The 16,907-nt window shown below is 38.2% G+C and overlaps 2 protein-coding genes across 2 annotated transcripts in view; both read right to left on the minus strand.

Annotated features, from left to right (window-relative positions):
- unc80 (unc-80 homolog (C. elegans)) overlaps positions 1 to 8,944 on the minus strand; it is a 72,760-nt gene extending 63,816 nt beyond the window's left edge. The window contains exons 1-8 of the mRNA XM_073870887.1: positions 8,611 to 8,944; positions 8,217 to 8,265; positions 7,430 to 7,586; positions 2,901 to 3,232; positions 2,680 to 2,803; positions 2,354 to 2,418; positions 2,122 to 2,255; positions 1,532 to 1,799 (exon numbers count right to left, since the gene is read on the minus strand). Coding sequence (XP_073726988.1) covers positions 1,532 to 1,799; positions 2,122 to 2,255; positions 2,354 to 2,418; positions 2,680 to 2,803; positions 2,901 to 3,232; positions 7,430 to 7,586; positions 8,217 to 8,265; positions 8,611 to 8,702 — 1,221 coding nt within the window. The 5' untranslated portion in view covers positions 8,703 to 8,944. The remainder of the gene's footprint in view (positions 1 to 1,531; positions 1,800 to 2,121; positions 2,256 to 2,353; positions 2,419 to 2,679; positions 2,804 to 2,900; positions 3,233 to 7,429; positions 7,587 to 8,216; positions 8,266 to 8,610) is intronic.
- Positions 8,945 to 9,820: 876 nt separating this feature from the next.
- The window catches only part of nomo (nodal modulator), a 45,574-nt gene continuing 38,487 nt past the window's right edge, over positions 9,821 to 16,907 (minus strand). The window contains exons 22-31 of the mRNA XM_073870890.1: positions 16,625 to 16,756; positions 16,385 to 16,493; positions 16,058 to 16,185; positions 13,644 to 13,785; positions 13,460 to 13,543; positions 13,267 to 13,377; positions 13,076 to 13,177; positions 12,800 to 12,919; positions 11,227 to 11,319; positions 9,821 to 11,137 (exon numbers count right to left, since the gene is read on the minus strand). Coding sequence (XP_073726991.1) covers positions 11,006 to 11,137; positions 11,227 to 11,319; positions 12,800 to 12,919; positions 13,076 to 13,177; positions 13,267 to 13,377; positions 13,460 to 13,543; positions 13,644 to 13,785; positions 16,058 to 16,185; positions 16,385 to 16,493; positions 16,625 to 16,756 — 1,153 coding nt within the window. The 3' untranslated portion in view covers positions 9,821 to 11,005. The remainder of the gene's footprint in view (positions 11,138 to 11,226; positions 11,320 to 12,799; positions 12,920 to 13,075; positions 13,178 to 13,266; positions 13,378 to 13,459; positions 13,544 to 13,643; positions 13,786 to 16,057; positions 16,186 to 16,384; positions 16,494 to 16,624; positions 16,757 to 16,907) is intronic.

Here is a 16,907-nt window from a genome sequence, read left to right on the forward strand (position 1 = left end):
AGGTGCAATGATAATTTTTACGTTTAGCGCCACGTTGTTTAAATAGCAAATGCATTTGCCACCAATTTTGCGCCCATGGGCGTTCTGGTCTGAAAATGAGGTGTGTTCAGGCGCATTTTTGGCGCGTTGCTATTTTGAGGCAACTAAAATAGACTACGCCATTGACCAACTAAAACCTGGTCTAAAGTCTAAAGTCAATGGCGCAATATGTTGCAATATGGTTTATTGCACGTTACACCCAAAACACACCCATTACTTATTATTAGAATAGTAACAACCCTTTTCGACCTTGAGCTCGGCGCACAAACCATTTTTTTCCGTCGTTAAATTAGCAAAAGTGGCATTAGACACGCCCATTTTGACTGTACGCTGTGTGCTTTATACAATGCACTTAGATCGTTTAAATAGGGCCCTTAAAGTCAGTCTAGAAACACACTCTAAAAACTCTGAATATAAAGTCCAACCAATATTATAACTGCAGACAAAAAATTTACATTAATTAAATCCGGTACAGTGCATGAAATGGATTTTGGTTTTTCCATCCAGCTTTTTATGCGATGTCTCAAAATGCGCATGGATAGGTGGATGGAAGGCTACAGTAGTCTTGAAAATACAAAGTAAAGATCAGTGTTGGGTAATATTCTCCATAGTGAGATCATCCTATCGTCAGCCTGTGAGATTGCTATCGTGTATTGGGCAATAGTTTCCTTATTTCCTTATTTATTTAATAAAAACAGAAGCTGCTTTACTGTACTTTAAGGGCAGCTGGCAACGCTGTCATGACCACAACCTTCTTAAACATGATGCCATTAATCCGAGTGCATCATTGATGCCTTGGTGCTCTGCGTGCCAGGGAATGGAAACTTACTTGCTGGTTTTAAACCCCTGTGCACATTACAAGCTCAGGTGTGAGAATAAGTCAGAGCACATTACAAGCTCGTTCATACGAGAAGTTTGTGCTGGACGCAATACAATCTCTCTCATGCAGAGAAAAGCACACAGCTCTCTCACGTGAGGAAAAGCATTCAATGCCTGTTGGTGTGGCAAGTGCAGGTTATGCAAGAAAATTAACGTGAAACTATGATGATAATAATAATAATAATAATAGCATAATAATAATTTAAAACATTTATGGGCAAACAAGCCAACTATTTTCATGATAGGCTATTGCTATCACTATTGCGTTGACATCAGCACAACCCTAGTATATACTCTTTACTCTTTATAGCTCTTTAGTGTGTTGCAAGAGTCCACTGTGCAGATGGCTGCTGATCTGTGATTGTATCACTAGTCGACCCATTTTTCCATTTAGTGTGGACAGCCAAATTGCTTGTCAAATCTAGTTTTGATTCAGTGTTTCCGATTGCTTAGTTATTGCTCCTATTATCTGAAAATTCTGCCTGAAACAGACTTGGATACAGCTAGCTAATGTGATAATCTCCCAGTGCTGTTTCTCAATTTAATTTATTTCTATAGCACAAATTTGAACTGTGGCAAAGCAGCTTTACAGCAGATACATATTCTGGATTACCTGTGTTTTGTGAGTATTGACCAAAGAGGGGGTAGCAGCCACCATAGAGCTACTGCGGGGTCGTGGTAGGGGGGGTATAAGGGGCTCAGGCGGGCGTTCAGGTTTCTCCTGCAGTATTTGATGCAACCGCTGCAAGTAGTATATGAGGGCCCAGTGCACACCTTCCTCTGTCCAGTGAGGCTGCATCAAGCAACGTAGCACTGCAACGTCAAAGTATGTGGCGTATCTCGCTCTCTGTGACACAGTGATAACACCAGGAACTGAGAAGCTGCCGGTGTAAAAGACAGAGATTCTTGAATTAAATGATGATAAGAAGACTGAGGTTGCTGAAAAATCGTTGCTTGGCAACCACATTAGGAACTCATGCACAGACTAACAATGTAACAGATGGACACTGAGCCATAAGACAAACACTGGCAAAAACTGAAGACCTAGCCAACACCTTAATGTCTAAAATACATTCAGTTTTCATCCTGGTCTTGATTTTGGATTTAAATATTCATATAAATGTTATGTTTTTCTTAGGTTGGAACATAGTATGATATAATCCTGCAACAGTATATGTGTCACCTGTTTGTATAGACACTCACTTCCTCTGCTTTGAAAATCCTTTCTCGAAAGCCTGCTGTGAGGACCCTCCCTTATCCACAGAGTTGCCACGACGACAGCTCTGTCCTGTCACAGAGGGGGAGGAGGAATCAGACAGGGCCGATTCACATATCACCTGAAAGCAGAGAGAGAAGAGGAAGTCACATGACTCAACAGGACTGAATGAACCACAGGGGAATGTGCAGCAGCAGATGCAAATCCCAGTTTACTCACTGCTGGACAGGGGATACTGGCATCGTGAGGGCTACACTGGTTGTTTACTGGAGAATTTCTTTTTGCTGTGGAAAATATAATAAAGAAACATCAGATATACAAAAACCAGATACATATAAAAGACAAAAAAATGTAACTTTTGGGTCTGAATCCTAAAATGTGATCTTTTCTGTGAAAGACTCATAATCTAGTTATAAGATTAGGAGCATCAAAGTTTGAATTCACTTTAACAATTCACATGACCTTACTCAATAACCATTAAAGATATCAAAGTTAAATATTCACAGAATGTTCACACATCTTTAGAAAAAGCTGAATTTACAGACCTGTAACAATATTACGCATGGGTTTGATAAGGGCAGAAAAAGCAGGGACATCAGGTTGCCGGTGCTCCCACATTGGTTGCCAAATAACAAGCCCACCAGCCAGTCGAAAGGTGAGGTCCGACTCCTGCCAAATGATCAACTATTAAACCCAGCTGATAATTACATGCAATCATGACTGAACTGATCAATAACTGAACAACATAAAAATGAGAGGTTTCAACCTTGATCCGGTTAATAAGTGGAGCAAAGAGAAACACAAAGAGCTCCACAGTGGCCATGTTCTTGTGGTACAGTTTGGCACGGGCATACTCATTCTCTTCGTTGGTGGTGTCATTGCGGTCTGTGAGACCCTGGTTGCCTATGGACTGAAGGTAAGCACTACTACTACCACTGCTGCCACCAGACCAGCCATGACCCAGGCCAGGCTCCTGATGGCACTCCTGGGCCGCCTCCAGCAGCATCCAGTGTAGTGTGTGAAGGAGTTTAGTTTCAGCTACACCAAGTTTATCCTGGTGCCCTGGTGGAAAGAGACAAGGCTTTTTTCCTAGTAGGCCTATTATGGAAGAATAATCAACAAAATAAATGAAAGATTCAAAAGTAACAGAGCTGATATGGCATAAAGCTACTCCATCTATCAAACTTGCTTATAATAAAACTTTATTAAAGCAAATATTTACCCCAATACAGCTTTTCATACCATAGATCCATACGCTTAAAGGATTAGTTTATACAGAAATTAAAATTTGAATAATTTACTTTGCCATCCCTTTCTTTAGCTAAACATAAAGTTTTTTTAATATCTGTCACTTTATATACTATAGATGTCACGCTTCTGTGTTTCTGTGTACTTTTAGTTTTTGTATTTTGAGTTCCTGAGTCCTCCTGTATTGTGTTTCTCCAGTCCGAGTCTCTTATTTTGGAGTTATATCTCTGCCCAACATGATCTCACGAATTTCCGTGGGATAGTCAGATTTGGTGTTTGCATTAGTATGTCACTTTAAAGTCGCCATGAAATGGAAGTTGCGATTGCCTTATTATCCCTGTGGTGACGTATATCCGAATGAAACGGCTTCTGAAATGAAATAAGGCAGGGCTGGATTTGAATTTGTCCATCGAGATCTGATTGGATCGTTTGAAGTAGGGTCATGTTGCTAATTGCTTATCGCTGCGATCTTCTCCCGGACCCCGCCCACCTGCCATACCATATGACCGGAAGTGAAAATAGATCGTTTTTGAGGAGGGGAGGAGATTTGCATTTTTGATTAAAGATTATGAGCACACACAAATTTTTTAAAAATAATGAAGCTCACAGATAAGTCATTTGTTAATAATACCACAATATTTAAAAAAAAAAAATATATATATATATATATATATATATATAGTTTTTCATTTCAATTTCATTGCGACTTTAATTATTGGTTTATACTATTTTTCTGCTTTTTATATTCTTTTATATTTTCTAAAATTTAAACACTGCTGTTGCCTGGCATTGGGGTTTGAGTTGGGTTTGGATGTCATTTTATGTAAATCTAACCCTAAACCGAATGACAATGGTAAGAAAATAATTAGACAATGGCTGACAAAACAGTTGAGTAACCAATCTGTGAGAATGTTCCCAAAGATGGCCGCCACACCAGAACCTTTTCACAAGATGCCACTACGCCCGAGCCTGTTCACAAGATGGCTGCCACACCGGAGCCTGTTCACAGTATGGCTGCCACACCCGAGCCAGATTTTTTTAATCCTCCCTATTAGGATTCCATATTAATAGTGTGTTCATGATGAGCATATACCCGGCCGTGCGTGTGTTTGTGAGTAGTAGAAGTCTGTGTTGTTTGCTATGCTGTTTTTTTATAAGAGAACCATTTGATTCAGCACTTGATAATTTCAAATCTGTTTAGAAGACAAATGCTCTTGGTAGACTTAAAGATATATTTACCTTGCATTGTAAAGCTAAATGTATCATGAGAATGTAATAACACAAGCCTAATATATGTATTTTATATACAAATTCTATGGTCTTGACTTGCACATATTTGGTTAATGTTGTATTCAGAGACGTACGTAACGTTTGTATTGTAAACTTAAATAAAAAAAATATATTTAAAAATGTCTAATTTGTCTTGTAATATTCACAGCTCCCATTTTCTCAGATCTTTTAAAAACATTTAAAATCAATCTGCAAAATTCTGCATATTTTGCACCAAAAAATGTCAGGGCACGTCGGGCTAAAATGCTTTGCAGGGCTCTACTCCTGAATCCCCTATGTCCGGTAGGTCAGCCAAAATGGTTGCTCCCAGCTCCCTAGACCAGCTGTCCTCTCAAAAATGGGCATGCCCAAGCTCCATAGTGCATAGGTAATGACCCAGATGGCCGTTCCCAAGTTCCCACGACTCTGGGTGCATCCCAGTTCAGGGGCTGCATCCTTCCAAGGCCGTATATATAAAGGCAAATGACATCACCGGGCCGTGCATCAGGCTCCTTCACATACAAGCCTCCAAATGTGGCCTCCCCCCCCCCCCCGAAACCAAGGATCCATAGATGTATCCTTCACAGCCGTGGCTATCCCAAGATTCAATGTGCGCCCGTGACGTCTGGGTATTTTGAAATAAATATTTAAAACTGTATTTTTACTATAAATGATGTTTTAGTGATGTGAATTAATATTATTGCTGCAATATTGTGCGTGTTGCGTTTTGCTTTTGTATATTTCTTCTAAGGTCGGTGAAGATAACATACTGTTTGATAGTTTAATCTGCATCAATTTAGTGTGATAGGTCTCAGCTGTTGTGTCCCGCTGATAAGCGTAGTGAGTGGTAACAGTAAGTGACACAACTCCCCCCGTAGGCTAGACCATCTCATTTCAGTTCGCTGCCGCCTTAAATGTCTGTGGCCTTAAAAGGATCCAGACCCTGAATTGGGATGCACCCAACCTGCCCTTGCCGAGATGGCCATCCCTGTACTCCATAGACTGTCTGCCATGGCCAAGATGCCCGTCCCTGAATTTTCTAACCTAGCCAAGCTGGCCTTTCCTTCTGCTGTCTCTGTTTCCAGGTCTCAAGCACCACCATCGTGGTTTCCAGTTTCGCTCAAAATGAAAAGCTCAGATGCAAAGCTGCTAAATGCCACTGTCAAAAATGAGATAAAGATGAGAGAATGAACCGAATGCTCTCGGCACGTATTATATGTTTATCAAATACCTTCACCTCAAATCCACTTAATCCCTGCCTCAGGCAATTCAGAAATACTGGCATGTTGGGAGAATTCGCTAAACGTCACACAGATTTTTCAGCAAAGTCCTCAAAGTGAACGTAAATAGAATTTGATGAAAAACAGCACACAAAACTACAGTGCATCTGTTAGGGTATAACAGACCAGAAGATCCAGATGTATATAAAACAACAAGCGAGTTTATTCAACAGGTAAGGATAGCAGAAATAAATAAACGAACAGGTTAAGCAGATGAAGATATCCAGGATGACGAACAGGTACGCTGCCACACAAATACGCCACACACACACGCCACACACACACACACACACGCCACACACACACACACACACACACACACACACACACACACACACACACACACACACACACACACACACACACACACACACACACACACACACACACACACACACACACACACACACACACACACACAACATGCCTAAAATTGTACACAACTTTACACAGAGGACAGCCTATTAAACTTTAAAATTTATTGCAATGTTTCTCAAGTTGTTTGCAAGCCACCAATGTAATTTAAAAATATTTTAAAACGTGCTGGCTGTTAGCTAGGCAACGTTATAATCACTAACATAGCGGACTCGTGTAATAATACATCGGTTATCTTAATTTTTGTCATGATTCATTTTTGAATAACTCAACATCATCTGATTCTGTATTAAAGAGAAATTAATCACTTCATCTGATGTTTAAGGTGAATAAAATAGCTTTGGTAGCCGACTTGTTGGAGTTTCACAACTACTGAATAACTTTGTTCTCTCTCACCAGACTTGTGTGTGTAGGTGAGGTAAAAGGGGGAAAGCAGAGACCAAACTGTAGGCAAGAAAGGGGGACTCAAAATTTTTCTAAAATTACAATGCATTTTTTCTTTTGAGCTTGTATTGTTTACTACTTACACAATTATTTAAAGTATATCTTTATATTATTATAACACACATGGTTTATAATGATATTTTGGAGAGACAAATCTTCTGCCTATGGATGTGTGTGAGAAAACAAAATATTTTAAGCTAAATATTTTAAACCAGTGAGATTTTATGTGTCACCATATTTGCATTTAGCGCAGGGATGTGTTTGTGCTGGTTTTAATTTTGCTAAATAAGCTCCAAATATATTTTTGGCTCTAACACCTATCAGTGTGCTTAATAAGACATGTATTAACCCATTCTGCATTACATTAATGAAGGATGTATGTGCTTTTTGAAGCTTCAACATTGAAACCTATAAATGTATATAAAATGAAGGATATTTTTAAAGAAAACTTTGTGTTAGCTTAAGAAGGGTATTCATATATCTGGGATGACATGTAGGTGTGTAAATTATAAGAGAATTTCCATTTTTGCATAAGTGAATAACATTAATACTTATCCTACACCGAAAAAAGTCTAGCTTTTTTTAGTAAGGACATAATTACCCCAGAGAACCCTCCATCTCATCACTCACATAAATAAATAAAATAATGTAGCAATTGCAGTTTATTATGCATTCATACCCAGCTTGTTGCGGTTGGATAGGAGAATAGCAGTGCAGTGGAGAACATGAGGCAGAGCAGCCTGTACCAGCTCCCAGCGGGAGATGCTCTGGATGGCCTCGGTGAGAGCCGGAGAGAGCCCGTGCAATTTATTCTCCACCAGCACCCTCTCGAATGACTAGGAAGGATAGATGTGTAAGGCATAATCCACAAGAACAATCTTTACATGATTATTTATTTTATTTACTGCATTATTTGTATACAACCGACGTGGGTGTGCCAGAATGACTGATATTAAACTTTTTTTGTATGTACACTGACCAATTATATTATATCCACCAGCACCCTCTCGAATGACCAAGAAGGATAGATGTGTAGGGCATAATCCACAAGAACAATCTTTACTTGATTATTTATTTTATTTGTATACAACCAAAGGAAGTGGGTGTGTCAGAATGACTGATATTAAACTTTTTTATGTACACTGACCAATTATATTATATAATTGTATCGTTTTCCTCACTGAAAGTCATTTTTGCATAAAAGCATCTGTATTTTCTGTCTAAATGTAAACTATGTGTCAACGTATGCAATCCCCAGAGCAATCATTGCATGCTTGCTTATTTGTATACAAGCAAACGAGGGGGGTGTTCCAATATGAGTGTCAATCATCATATTAACTTTTTTTTAATACAGTGACATATAATTAGAATAACTCGATAACAATAAATGTATAAAACGATACAGTGGGTAGCTAAATAACTTAAAAGGTGTACTTATACATTCACAAAGCCACATTATTACTCACCACACAGGATGCTTCATACTGCTTGCCTAACTTCGGCCGCAAAAACGCGCTGAAACAAATACATTTTTTTATTTGGTTACATCTATGATGATTACATTGAAGAGAACCGCGATAACCGGCTCGGACAATCAATGCAACAATGTGATTTTCTCGCATTTACTTAAGATGACAGTAACACTGCTGTGCGAAATATAGGCTACAGTACATTTTGGCATTTTATGCACGTTTTAATTATTGGACACACAAGGAGCAGCGATATTTGAAAAGATGACGCACGTTCACTGACTATATGAGAGATGCATACGAATGAGCGCGGCTCTGCGGAGACTATAAGCACACGCATATGCCAGTTTCTCGCAGAAAACACCTGTTATACCACGACTAAATCACTGACCTGGTCTGCCTCCATAGGAAGGTTTGAATCGGAAACGGGACCCCTCGGCAGTTTTCCTGGTCACTGTCATCCAAGCTCTTTCTTTTAACCATTTTAACCGAACCTGCCGGGTGCAGACACTCCGTTTACGGTTAGATTTGGTTCACGGGCATCACTGTAATATTTCGCGTCTCTAGGCGTAAAATGGCTGCAGGTCCTGACACGTTTCGACAGCACCACACGAAACGGGGCTGAATGACCACAAAATCCACTTGTCAATTAATTGCCACTGACCCACCGGTTTAAAGACACGGCTTCATACGTAATCAATGACACGGCGATGGACTCCCCCTGGGTCTTAAATGCTCGAGATCCCTTACGAAAATGAAGCATAATTTTTTTGGTTTTGTTAACTATGCTTGCATTTACTAAATAAGCATCGTTTAATAGTTTTATTTGTGATAAAATTACAATAAATCGGCCAAAAAATATAGGAGGCTACAGCTTTACTATAACCATGGTTACAACGATCTAGCTTCAGACGCCACGTTCAGACACAATAACTAGCCTACTATACATTATTACAAATTAGCATGGTAAAATGCACATAGTAGTTTTCTCTAAAAGTATTACAGTTATTGTTACAAATTGTTTCATTATAGAATAAATTGTAAAATGTAAATATACGGATGACTATAACTGCACATTTGGTGCATTTTCAAATGGTTATATTTTAATATTTAGTATTCGTTGTCATGGATCACGAGATGTTACAGGCATACCGAATATATTGTGTAAGTAGTGTCTTACATAGCTGAAAATAATGATTTCCCGTTGTCAGAATTTCTGTTACCAAAGTAACAGAAGAGTAGCAGTGTTGAAAGTAAAAACTGTCAGTCATACACAGAGAAGTCACATACTTGACTGTCAACACTGTTACTCTACCTTGGTAACAGACTTGAGATAGACTAATTTGAACAACATGAAATCGTGATATGCAGTAGACACTTTCTGCAGAAAATATTATATTTTTATGGCCTGTAACATCTTGGCCATATGTTTCAAGCAAAGCACCTGTCCTTACACTCTGTACTTTCAATAGCACGGTATAAGTAAAAACACAACCATGGTGGTATGTAGCATTGTAGAGTTCAGAAACATTACATTAGTTACACTGTATAATTCCTGTAGGGTTATAAGAAAAATAAAATCATTGTTCAATACAATGCTATGCCATTTATAAAGTCATGATAATTTTTAATGCTGTGGAAAGACAAAGTACTAAACCCATTAAACAATAACCATCAAGTGATTTATTTGGGAAATGTCTAAAAAAAATTATTTTAAGTATTTAGTTATGTTTTGTGTGTTTTAACAAAATAACAAAAAACACACGTACGAAATTTAATGAAAACATTTCTGTAAATTGCTAATAAATTGTATAAATGCAAGTAATTTAGATGTGATAAAAACTGAACTGATAACCTTTAGTGGGAGTAGGGGATTTATAAAATGTAGTAATGACAAAATTGTATTGGACATAATTGTTAATAAATAACTCATTTAGCCAAGCAAACTATTGGAATCATAATCAATTAACTAGGTTTTAACTTCAAATACCAGTAAGAAAACAACGCACACACATTTGTAGTCATTAAATCAGCCATTCTCCCCCGAGCAATCTCTCACAAACATAAATACACAACCACACACAGCATCCCTGAGCCACATTCACATATTTAAGGGACTGCAAAAAATAGGGATACAAATCTGTGCGACCAAAATACTATGGAAACTAAACCACAGTAAAAGAACCTCAGAGTCAAAGAATTATGCAAGACATTATTTGATAACACTTAAGGGGATAGTTCACTTCAAAATGAAAATTCTGTCATCATTCAATCATCCCCACGTTGCTCCAAACCTGAACGAATCTCCCCCCTCCGATGAACACAAAAGAAGACACCCTGAGAAATGATGGCAAACACACAGCAGCAAGTGACCACAGACCTCCATAGTAGGAATAAAAAATATGCTAGAATTTAATGGGTACCGTCAACTGTGTGCTTACCATCATTTATCAAAATATTTTCTTCATCATTTATCACAATACTAAATTTTTTTCCTACTATGGAAGTCAATGGCCACCCACCGCTGTGTGTTCACCATCACCCCCCAAAACATCTTCTCCTGTGCTCATCAGAAAAAAGAAACCCACACAGGTCCAGAGCAACATGGGGATGAGTAAACGATGACAGAACCCTCACTCCAAAGTGAACCATCCCCCCAAGATGTCAATGAAACCTGGTGACCCTATTTACATTTATATGATAGAACTCAGGCAGTCAGGCAGACATGATCTAGAGGCTTGTGAGACCTGAATGCCGTGGCAGGCTTGGCATTCATACTGTGGGTCTCATGTGCGTCTCATTTTTGGCCTCTTTGATTGGCGTTTGGCTTCATCCACAGCAACTCCATCTCCGCTTGTTTGAGCAAGTCCACGAACACCCTGGATCTGATTGAACAGCTGCAGAAGAAATGGGATCACCTAGAAGAGACACAAACATCATTATCAGCGTAAAGTCTTACAAAGTATGTACGTGGTTTTTATGTATTGTTATAAAAATGAATAGGTACCCGCTCATGATTATACACAGCAAGTAACAGCAGCAGTGTCAGAGGAAGGGCAATGTACGATCCCTGGGCAATATCTTGATCAAGTACTTTTCTCTTCAGAAAGAAAGAAACATTTAAATGAGATCCATCAAGGTTAATGCACTCCATTTTACATGATAAGATAGTTCGAGTGAACAACTGCTAGAAAGATCCAAAGCCGATTGTAAATAATCTGAGATGCACATCAAAACATACAAGATTACACTTATAAAGTGTGAGGAAAGTTGTATCCATTAATGCAGATTTGGACTTTCATTTTGCATTTATCTTATTCTGATGTCATTTAATAAATACAGTCAAAAAATAAATGTCCAACTTTGTAAGCTAAAATGTTCTAAAAGAAATTTAAAGGTGTCAAAGAATGCATTGATAAAATGCGTTAAATTGTTCTCTGATATCTAAGTTATGTGGGAACACCCCCCTCGTTTTATTAAGTTTATTAAAAATGATCAAGAAACAGTTTTACATGTCTATTTACAGATAGATACAGATTTTGAGGAACAACTAATTGTTTTAGAGAACGGAAATGGAAGTTTCTGAATGATAAGTTTATCTGTGTTTTTTCAGTATAGACCTGCAAAACGTAACTTAAACGTCAATAGTAGAACTTCAGCCTAAACACTAGCGCATAGCATAAACTAGCATATAACGCCAATTCAACAGTCGCAACCTTGTTTTTAACATTGTAACAATATTGTAATTAATTTAATGTTGGGGCGTACATACCGCCAACTATAATGTCACAGTCAGTGTAATGTTGAGATTGGCCTCTTTTTCAGAGGTCCTTTGCATGCACGAGGTTTACATAAGATGGAGGAAACAATAGTGTTTGATGCTCACGATAAGTCATTATAGAACTCTTTACTATTCATCTATGCCTAGGTGCAGTTTTCCATTCTATGGCACCTTTAAACCCTTATTAAAAGCTTTTCGAATGTAGACTTAAAGGAATAGTCTACTCATTTTCAATATTAAAATGTTATTACCTTAACTAAGAATTGTTGATACATCCCTCTATCATCTGTGTGCGTGCATGTAAGCGGTGGAGCGTGCTGCGACGCTTCGATAACATTTAGCTTAGCCCCATTAATTCAATGCTACCATTTAGAGATAAAGTTAGAAGTGACCAAACACATCAACGGTCTTCCCACTCAAGACGAGTAGTTATACGAGCAAGTTTGGTGGTACAAAACAAAACGCAGCGCTTTTCTAAGCGGATTTAAAAGAGGAACTATATTTTATGGCGTAATAGCACTTTTGGGAGTACTTCGACTCGCCTGAAAAGTCCGCTCCCCTTCTTACTCTCATAATGGGAGAGGGAGGGTGTTACTGCGACGAGTCGAAGTACTCCCAAAAGTGCTATTACGCCATAAAATGTAGCTTTTGCGGGGGAATTTTTACTTTACAAATTATAGACAGGGCAGATTCGCATGGGATTAAGATCACAGACAACCTCCGCATTTATTACAAATGACTAGAAGTCACCAGGTAATACTAATCCTGTTCGAATAGGGCTTTAGGCAGATATTCTTACCTTTGGGTTAAAAGTGAGTGTTACGTGTTTGTTGTAACCAGAGGATGTGAAGGAGACCTGTGGAAGCTTGAAATCATACTGGGATCCAGACAGCGATGTGTCCAGCATCAAGACATAGGTCTACAAAGGCAAAATCAAGGAAGAAAATGACAACCAATTAGAGACTAGTTTGGAGATTTACCTAAAGTTAGAGATTTATGAAAAGCCTTGAGATCCTAAAAACATGAGTTATCTATAAGAATAAACTTATCTTGGAGATAATAAATTTGAGCCTACCTCTTCATCACGCGGGAGGGGGGCAAAGTGGAAGAACAGTGACTGGCCAAGCGACACACTCTGGATGGGATTGTCGGGGTTGTCACTCTTGTAGAGCTTTACCTTTAAAGAGAGTAAAACAAGTAATGATTTCAAAGTTTCAGCAAATGTAAACATCTTTTTTAAAATACTGTATGTATCCACAAAGTTACCCAGAGAGTTGAAAGATGTTCAGAGGAAGTGACAACATTGCCGCTCAGATCAAACTGATTGATCTGCCTGAAAGTGATAATGTTTATTCCTTCAATATCACTGTTGCCCACCTAAGAAAAACAAAATTCATTAAAATGTCTCAACAAATGTGGCAAGGAAAAGAATAGGGTAAATGGCAGATCTAGCACTCACTTCAATTGTTTTGTGCGACGGGAGAGCTCTCTCTATATGATCATTTCCTTCTCCTCTCAGTTGAATGTTGTAGTTACACCCAGGCTGACATAAAATAAAAAGATGAGCATTGTTAAAAGTTTTTTTTTTTTAAATGTCTTTACATATGAACTTTGGGCAGTGTGTAGTTTTTCTCTAGTATTACCAGTAAGCCTCGGAGTCTAAAGCGGCCTTCCTCATCAGTTACTGTGTCCTCGCTGTAAATGCTGCACTCTCCCTGGCCCACTGCTTCCACTGCAACACTCTGCTCTGCATCGCCACCTAGCGACTGCACTGTCCCATAGCAACTGAAATACATCACAAAGAAATAATGAGCCCACAATGACTAAATAAAAAATTAGTGGACATGGCATTAGCCGTGTAAATCACTTTGTATAAAAGTGCAGGTCAAAATGCATGAATGTAAATGTAAACCAGCATGGGTCATGATGCAAAAACATTGAGCAGCATTGGTTGAATAGTTTATTATATAATTATTTTATTTCCATTCCAAACAAAAGCCAAGAAACTTATGTACTTAAGTAATATGAACATTTTCATTTAACACTGACACACTATATAGCAGAACGCATACACCCATCAACGAAATGTCTTAATGTGTCAGGAGTACACAAAGTAGTATATGTATAATGTAGTATAATTTAAAGAAGCTCATCCCCGCATACTAAGATTAAATAAACAACATACATTAGACCATTTAGTACAAAGTTAAAGGACAAGTTCAGTATTTTACACTTAAAGCCCTGTTTTCAGATCGTTTATGATGAAATAGAACGGTTTTGTGTTCTATTTCATCATAAACAATCTGAAAACAGGGCTTTAAGTGTAAAATACCGAACTTGTCCTTTAACACATTTAATGGTTTATATACACTGAGCGCAAAGGTGGTTACACGTGGTTTGCGGTTGTGAAGCCAGTTGGATGTACTGCCAAATTCTCAGAAAAGCCTTTGGAGACGGCTTATAGAAGAGAAATAAACATTAAATTAATGGGCAACAGCTCTGCAGTCAGCATGCCAATTGCATGCTCCCTCTAAACTTGCGACACATGTGGCATTGTGCCGTGTGATGAAACTGCACATTTTAGAGTGGCCTTTTATTGTGGCCAGCCTAAGGCACAATAATGTACAATAATCATGCCGTCTAATCAGCATCTTGATATGCCACACCTGTGAGATGGATGGATTATCTCCGCAAAGGAGAAGGGTTCACTAAAGGCAGGCGTACAAGGCGCATTTTTTTTGTTGTTGTACGAACTCGCATGCAATTTTTCTTTCAGGAGAAAATCGTTGATGCTTGTTTGGTCGCAGCCCGCACTATACGAGCCAAGCACGTTACGAGCACCTCACAACCTCCCGATAATTTTTAAACATGTCAAAAAAAATTGGGAACTGTCGGTAAATATTCGTAGTGTTGGTGCGGGTGAACGAGACGATTTGGTGATGCACTTGAAGTTGATCAATCAGAAGGTGACAAAATTCAGAAGAAGAAAGACAAATGTGGCACTCTTACCTCAAATCTGAAGGACAACAAAAGAGGAAAAACTTGGCTCTATAGCTGGCTATGTTTCACACATGCACACCCCACACTCTGGTGAGCGTGTGTGCGCGTGCATGTGTGTGGAGACAGGATAGTGTAGTGGTTTAATACAGCTGTTCTGATTATACCAAAGTAAATTTAAGGTAAAATGCACTTGGGTTGGTGATGTCAAAACACTATATAAGCTGTGATTCAAATATTAAATAATGTTATGTCCTTCGCATTGACAAGGACGAGCTCGAAGGGAGTAGTAGGGAGGGGCATGAAAATTGTAAACATTCGAAATCATCCCAATCCTCCAGAGTTGCAGACCACAGCTTTAAGATCTTCATGCATCAATCATCAATGGCTGTATGATTAATTTCAATGCTAACAATATAACATTTGTCTCTGCAGTGAAAATTTTTACTTTGTTCAGGGATGCGTATTCCCTGATATAGCCGATTTGTTGCAAAAGCTGCTGCTACTTGATTTCCAGATTGAGATCCATTATGTATATTCTAGTATGTTGAGGGAATATTGCTCTTATGTCTAAAAATTGCTGATGGTAATCATTTGAACGAGTTTTCAATTTCCTGTTTAATCCAGATAAATTATGTTTTTTTGATATCCCATGTAGGAATTCTGCAAAAATGTGTTTGTTGTAAAAAGCTTAAATCCACTTTCAGATTGTCCAGAAGAGGTTTTATGTGCAGACCAAATGGACAAATAAAATATATTTTTTTTCTTTCATACATTATTGAATGCTGAACTGAAAAAACTGCTGAATAGGCCAGACAATTTTAATTGTCTGATTTCCAAGGAAGGTTCATGGTCTACATACAGACTTTGAATTGGTAGATCAAACTCATCATTCATGTATATGATGCACTGAAACAATCATAGTCAAAGACTTACATCCAGAAAGTTAACATTAAAAACATTTTAATTAAAAATGTAACATTTTTGTAAACCCCTAGACAAGTCCACAGAATGCATAGGACCCCAGTGATTTAAATTGTATTTGTATATTTCATATTACCTGTAAGCTGTCTTGAAGCCAGTAATGGGAATATGGAGGACCTGGCCTTCCTCTACTGTGATCATCTGTGCTGAGGGCTCGAAGCGGAACTCCTTCATCATGGGCTTAAAATAATACTGTCCAGGACTCTGAGATGGGGAAGAGTTAAAGATCTGATAAAGTATATTATATTATATTTAAAGTACATGTTCTCATGTGTAAACGTTAATGGCTGTATACCCTTTCTGAATAACATAATATCAAATCAATGTGTAAAATTTAACCTTTAAAACCAAACAATGTTATGTTAAAAATAACATAGTGATTCAGGGTCTGAGGAGAAGGTACCAGGTTGTTGAAGGTTAGGAGGCCGGTGTCCTGAGTAAGCAAGTTTGAGCGGAAGTTGGCCCCACTTAAAGATAGCAGAACCCCAGAGAGAGGGACATCATCCTCTGCCTTTATCTGATGTTAAAAATCAAAGTAAAACAAATGTATAATAATATTATAGAAGAATGATTGTAACTCATGTAATCAAATAACAAACAGTATTAAAAGACATAATTGTTGAATTTGTGTCTTAAATAATGTTTTATCTCAAAAGTGACACCTGCCAAAGCAAATGCCTTAAAGTCTCCTGTCTTTCCTTCCACATGGGTCAGGACAAAGCCCTCTTTACTAGCACTGATGTGATACTGAGAGTCACTATGTAGGGGTCCAACACTAGTTTTATAAAAAGAAAAAAGGGATTTTCAGTTCACACATTAGTATAGAGCACTAGTGTGCATTTCAGTTCTCAACATGACTGATTTCACTTTTGTCATTTTCCTACATCATGCTTTAAGGTTAATACAGTAGGTAGTCAACCAGAATG

Source organism: Misgurnus anguillicaudatus, chromosome 8, assembly GCF_027580225.2.
Source record: "Misgurnus anguillicaudatus chromosome 8, ASM2758022v2, whole genome shotgun sequence".
Lineage (NCBI taxonomy): Eukaryota > Metazoa > Chordata > Actinopteri > Cypriniformes > Cobitidae > Misgurnus > Misgurnus anguillicaudatus.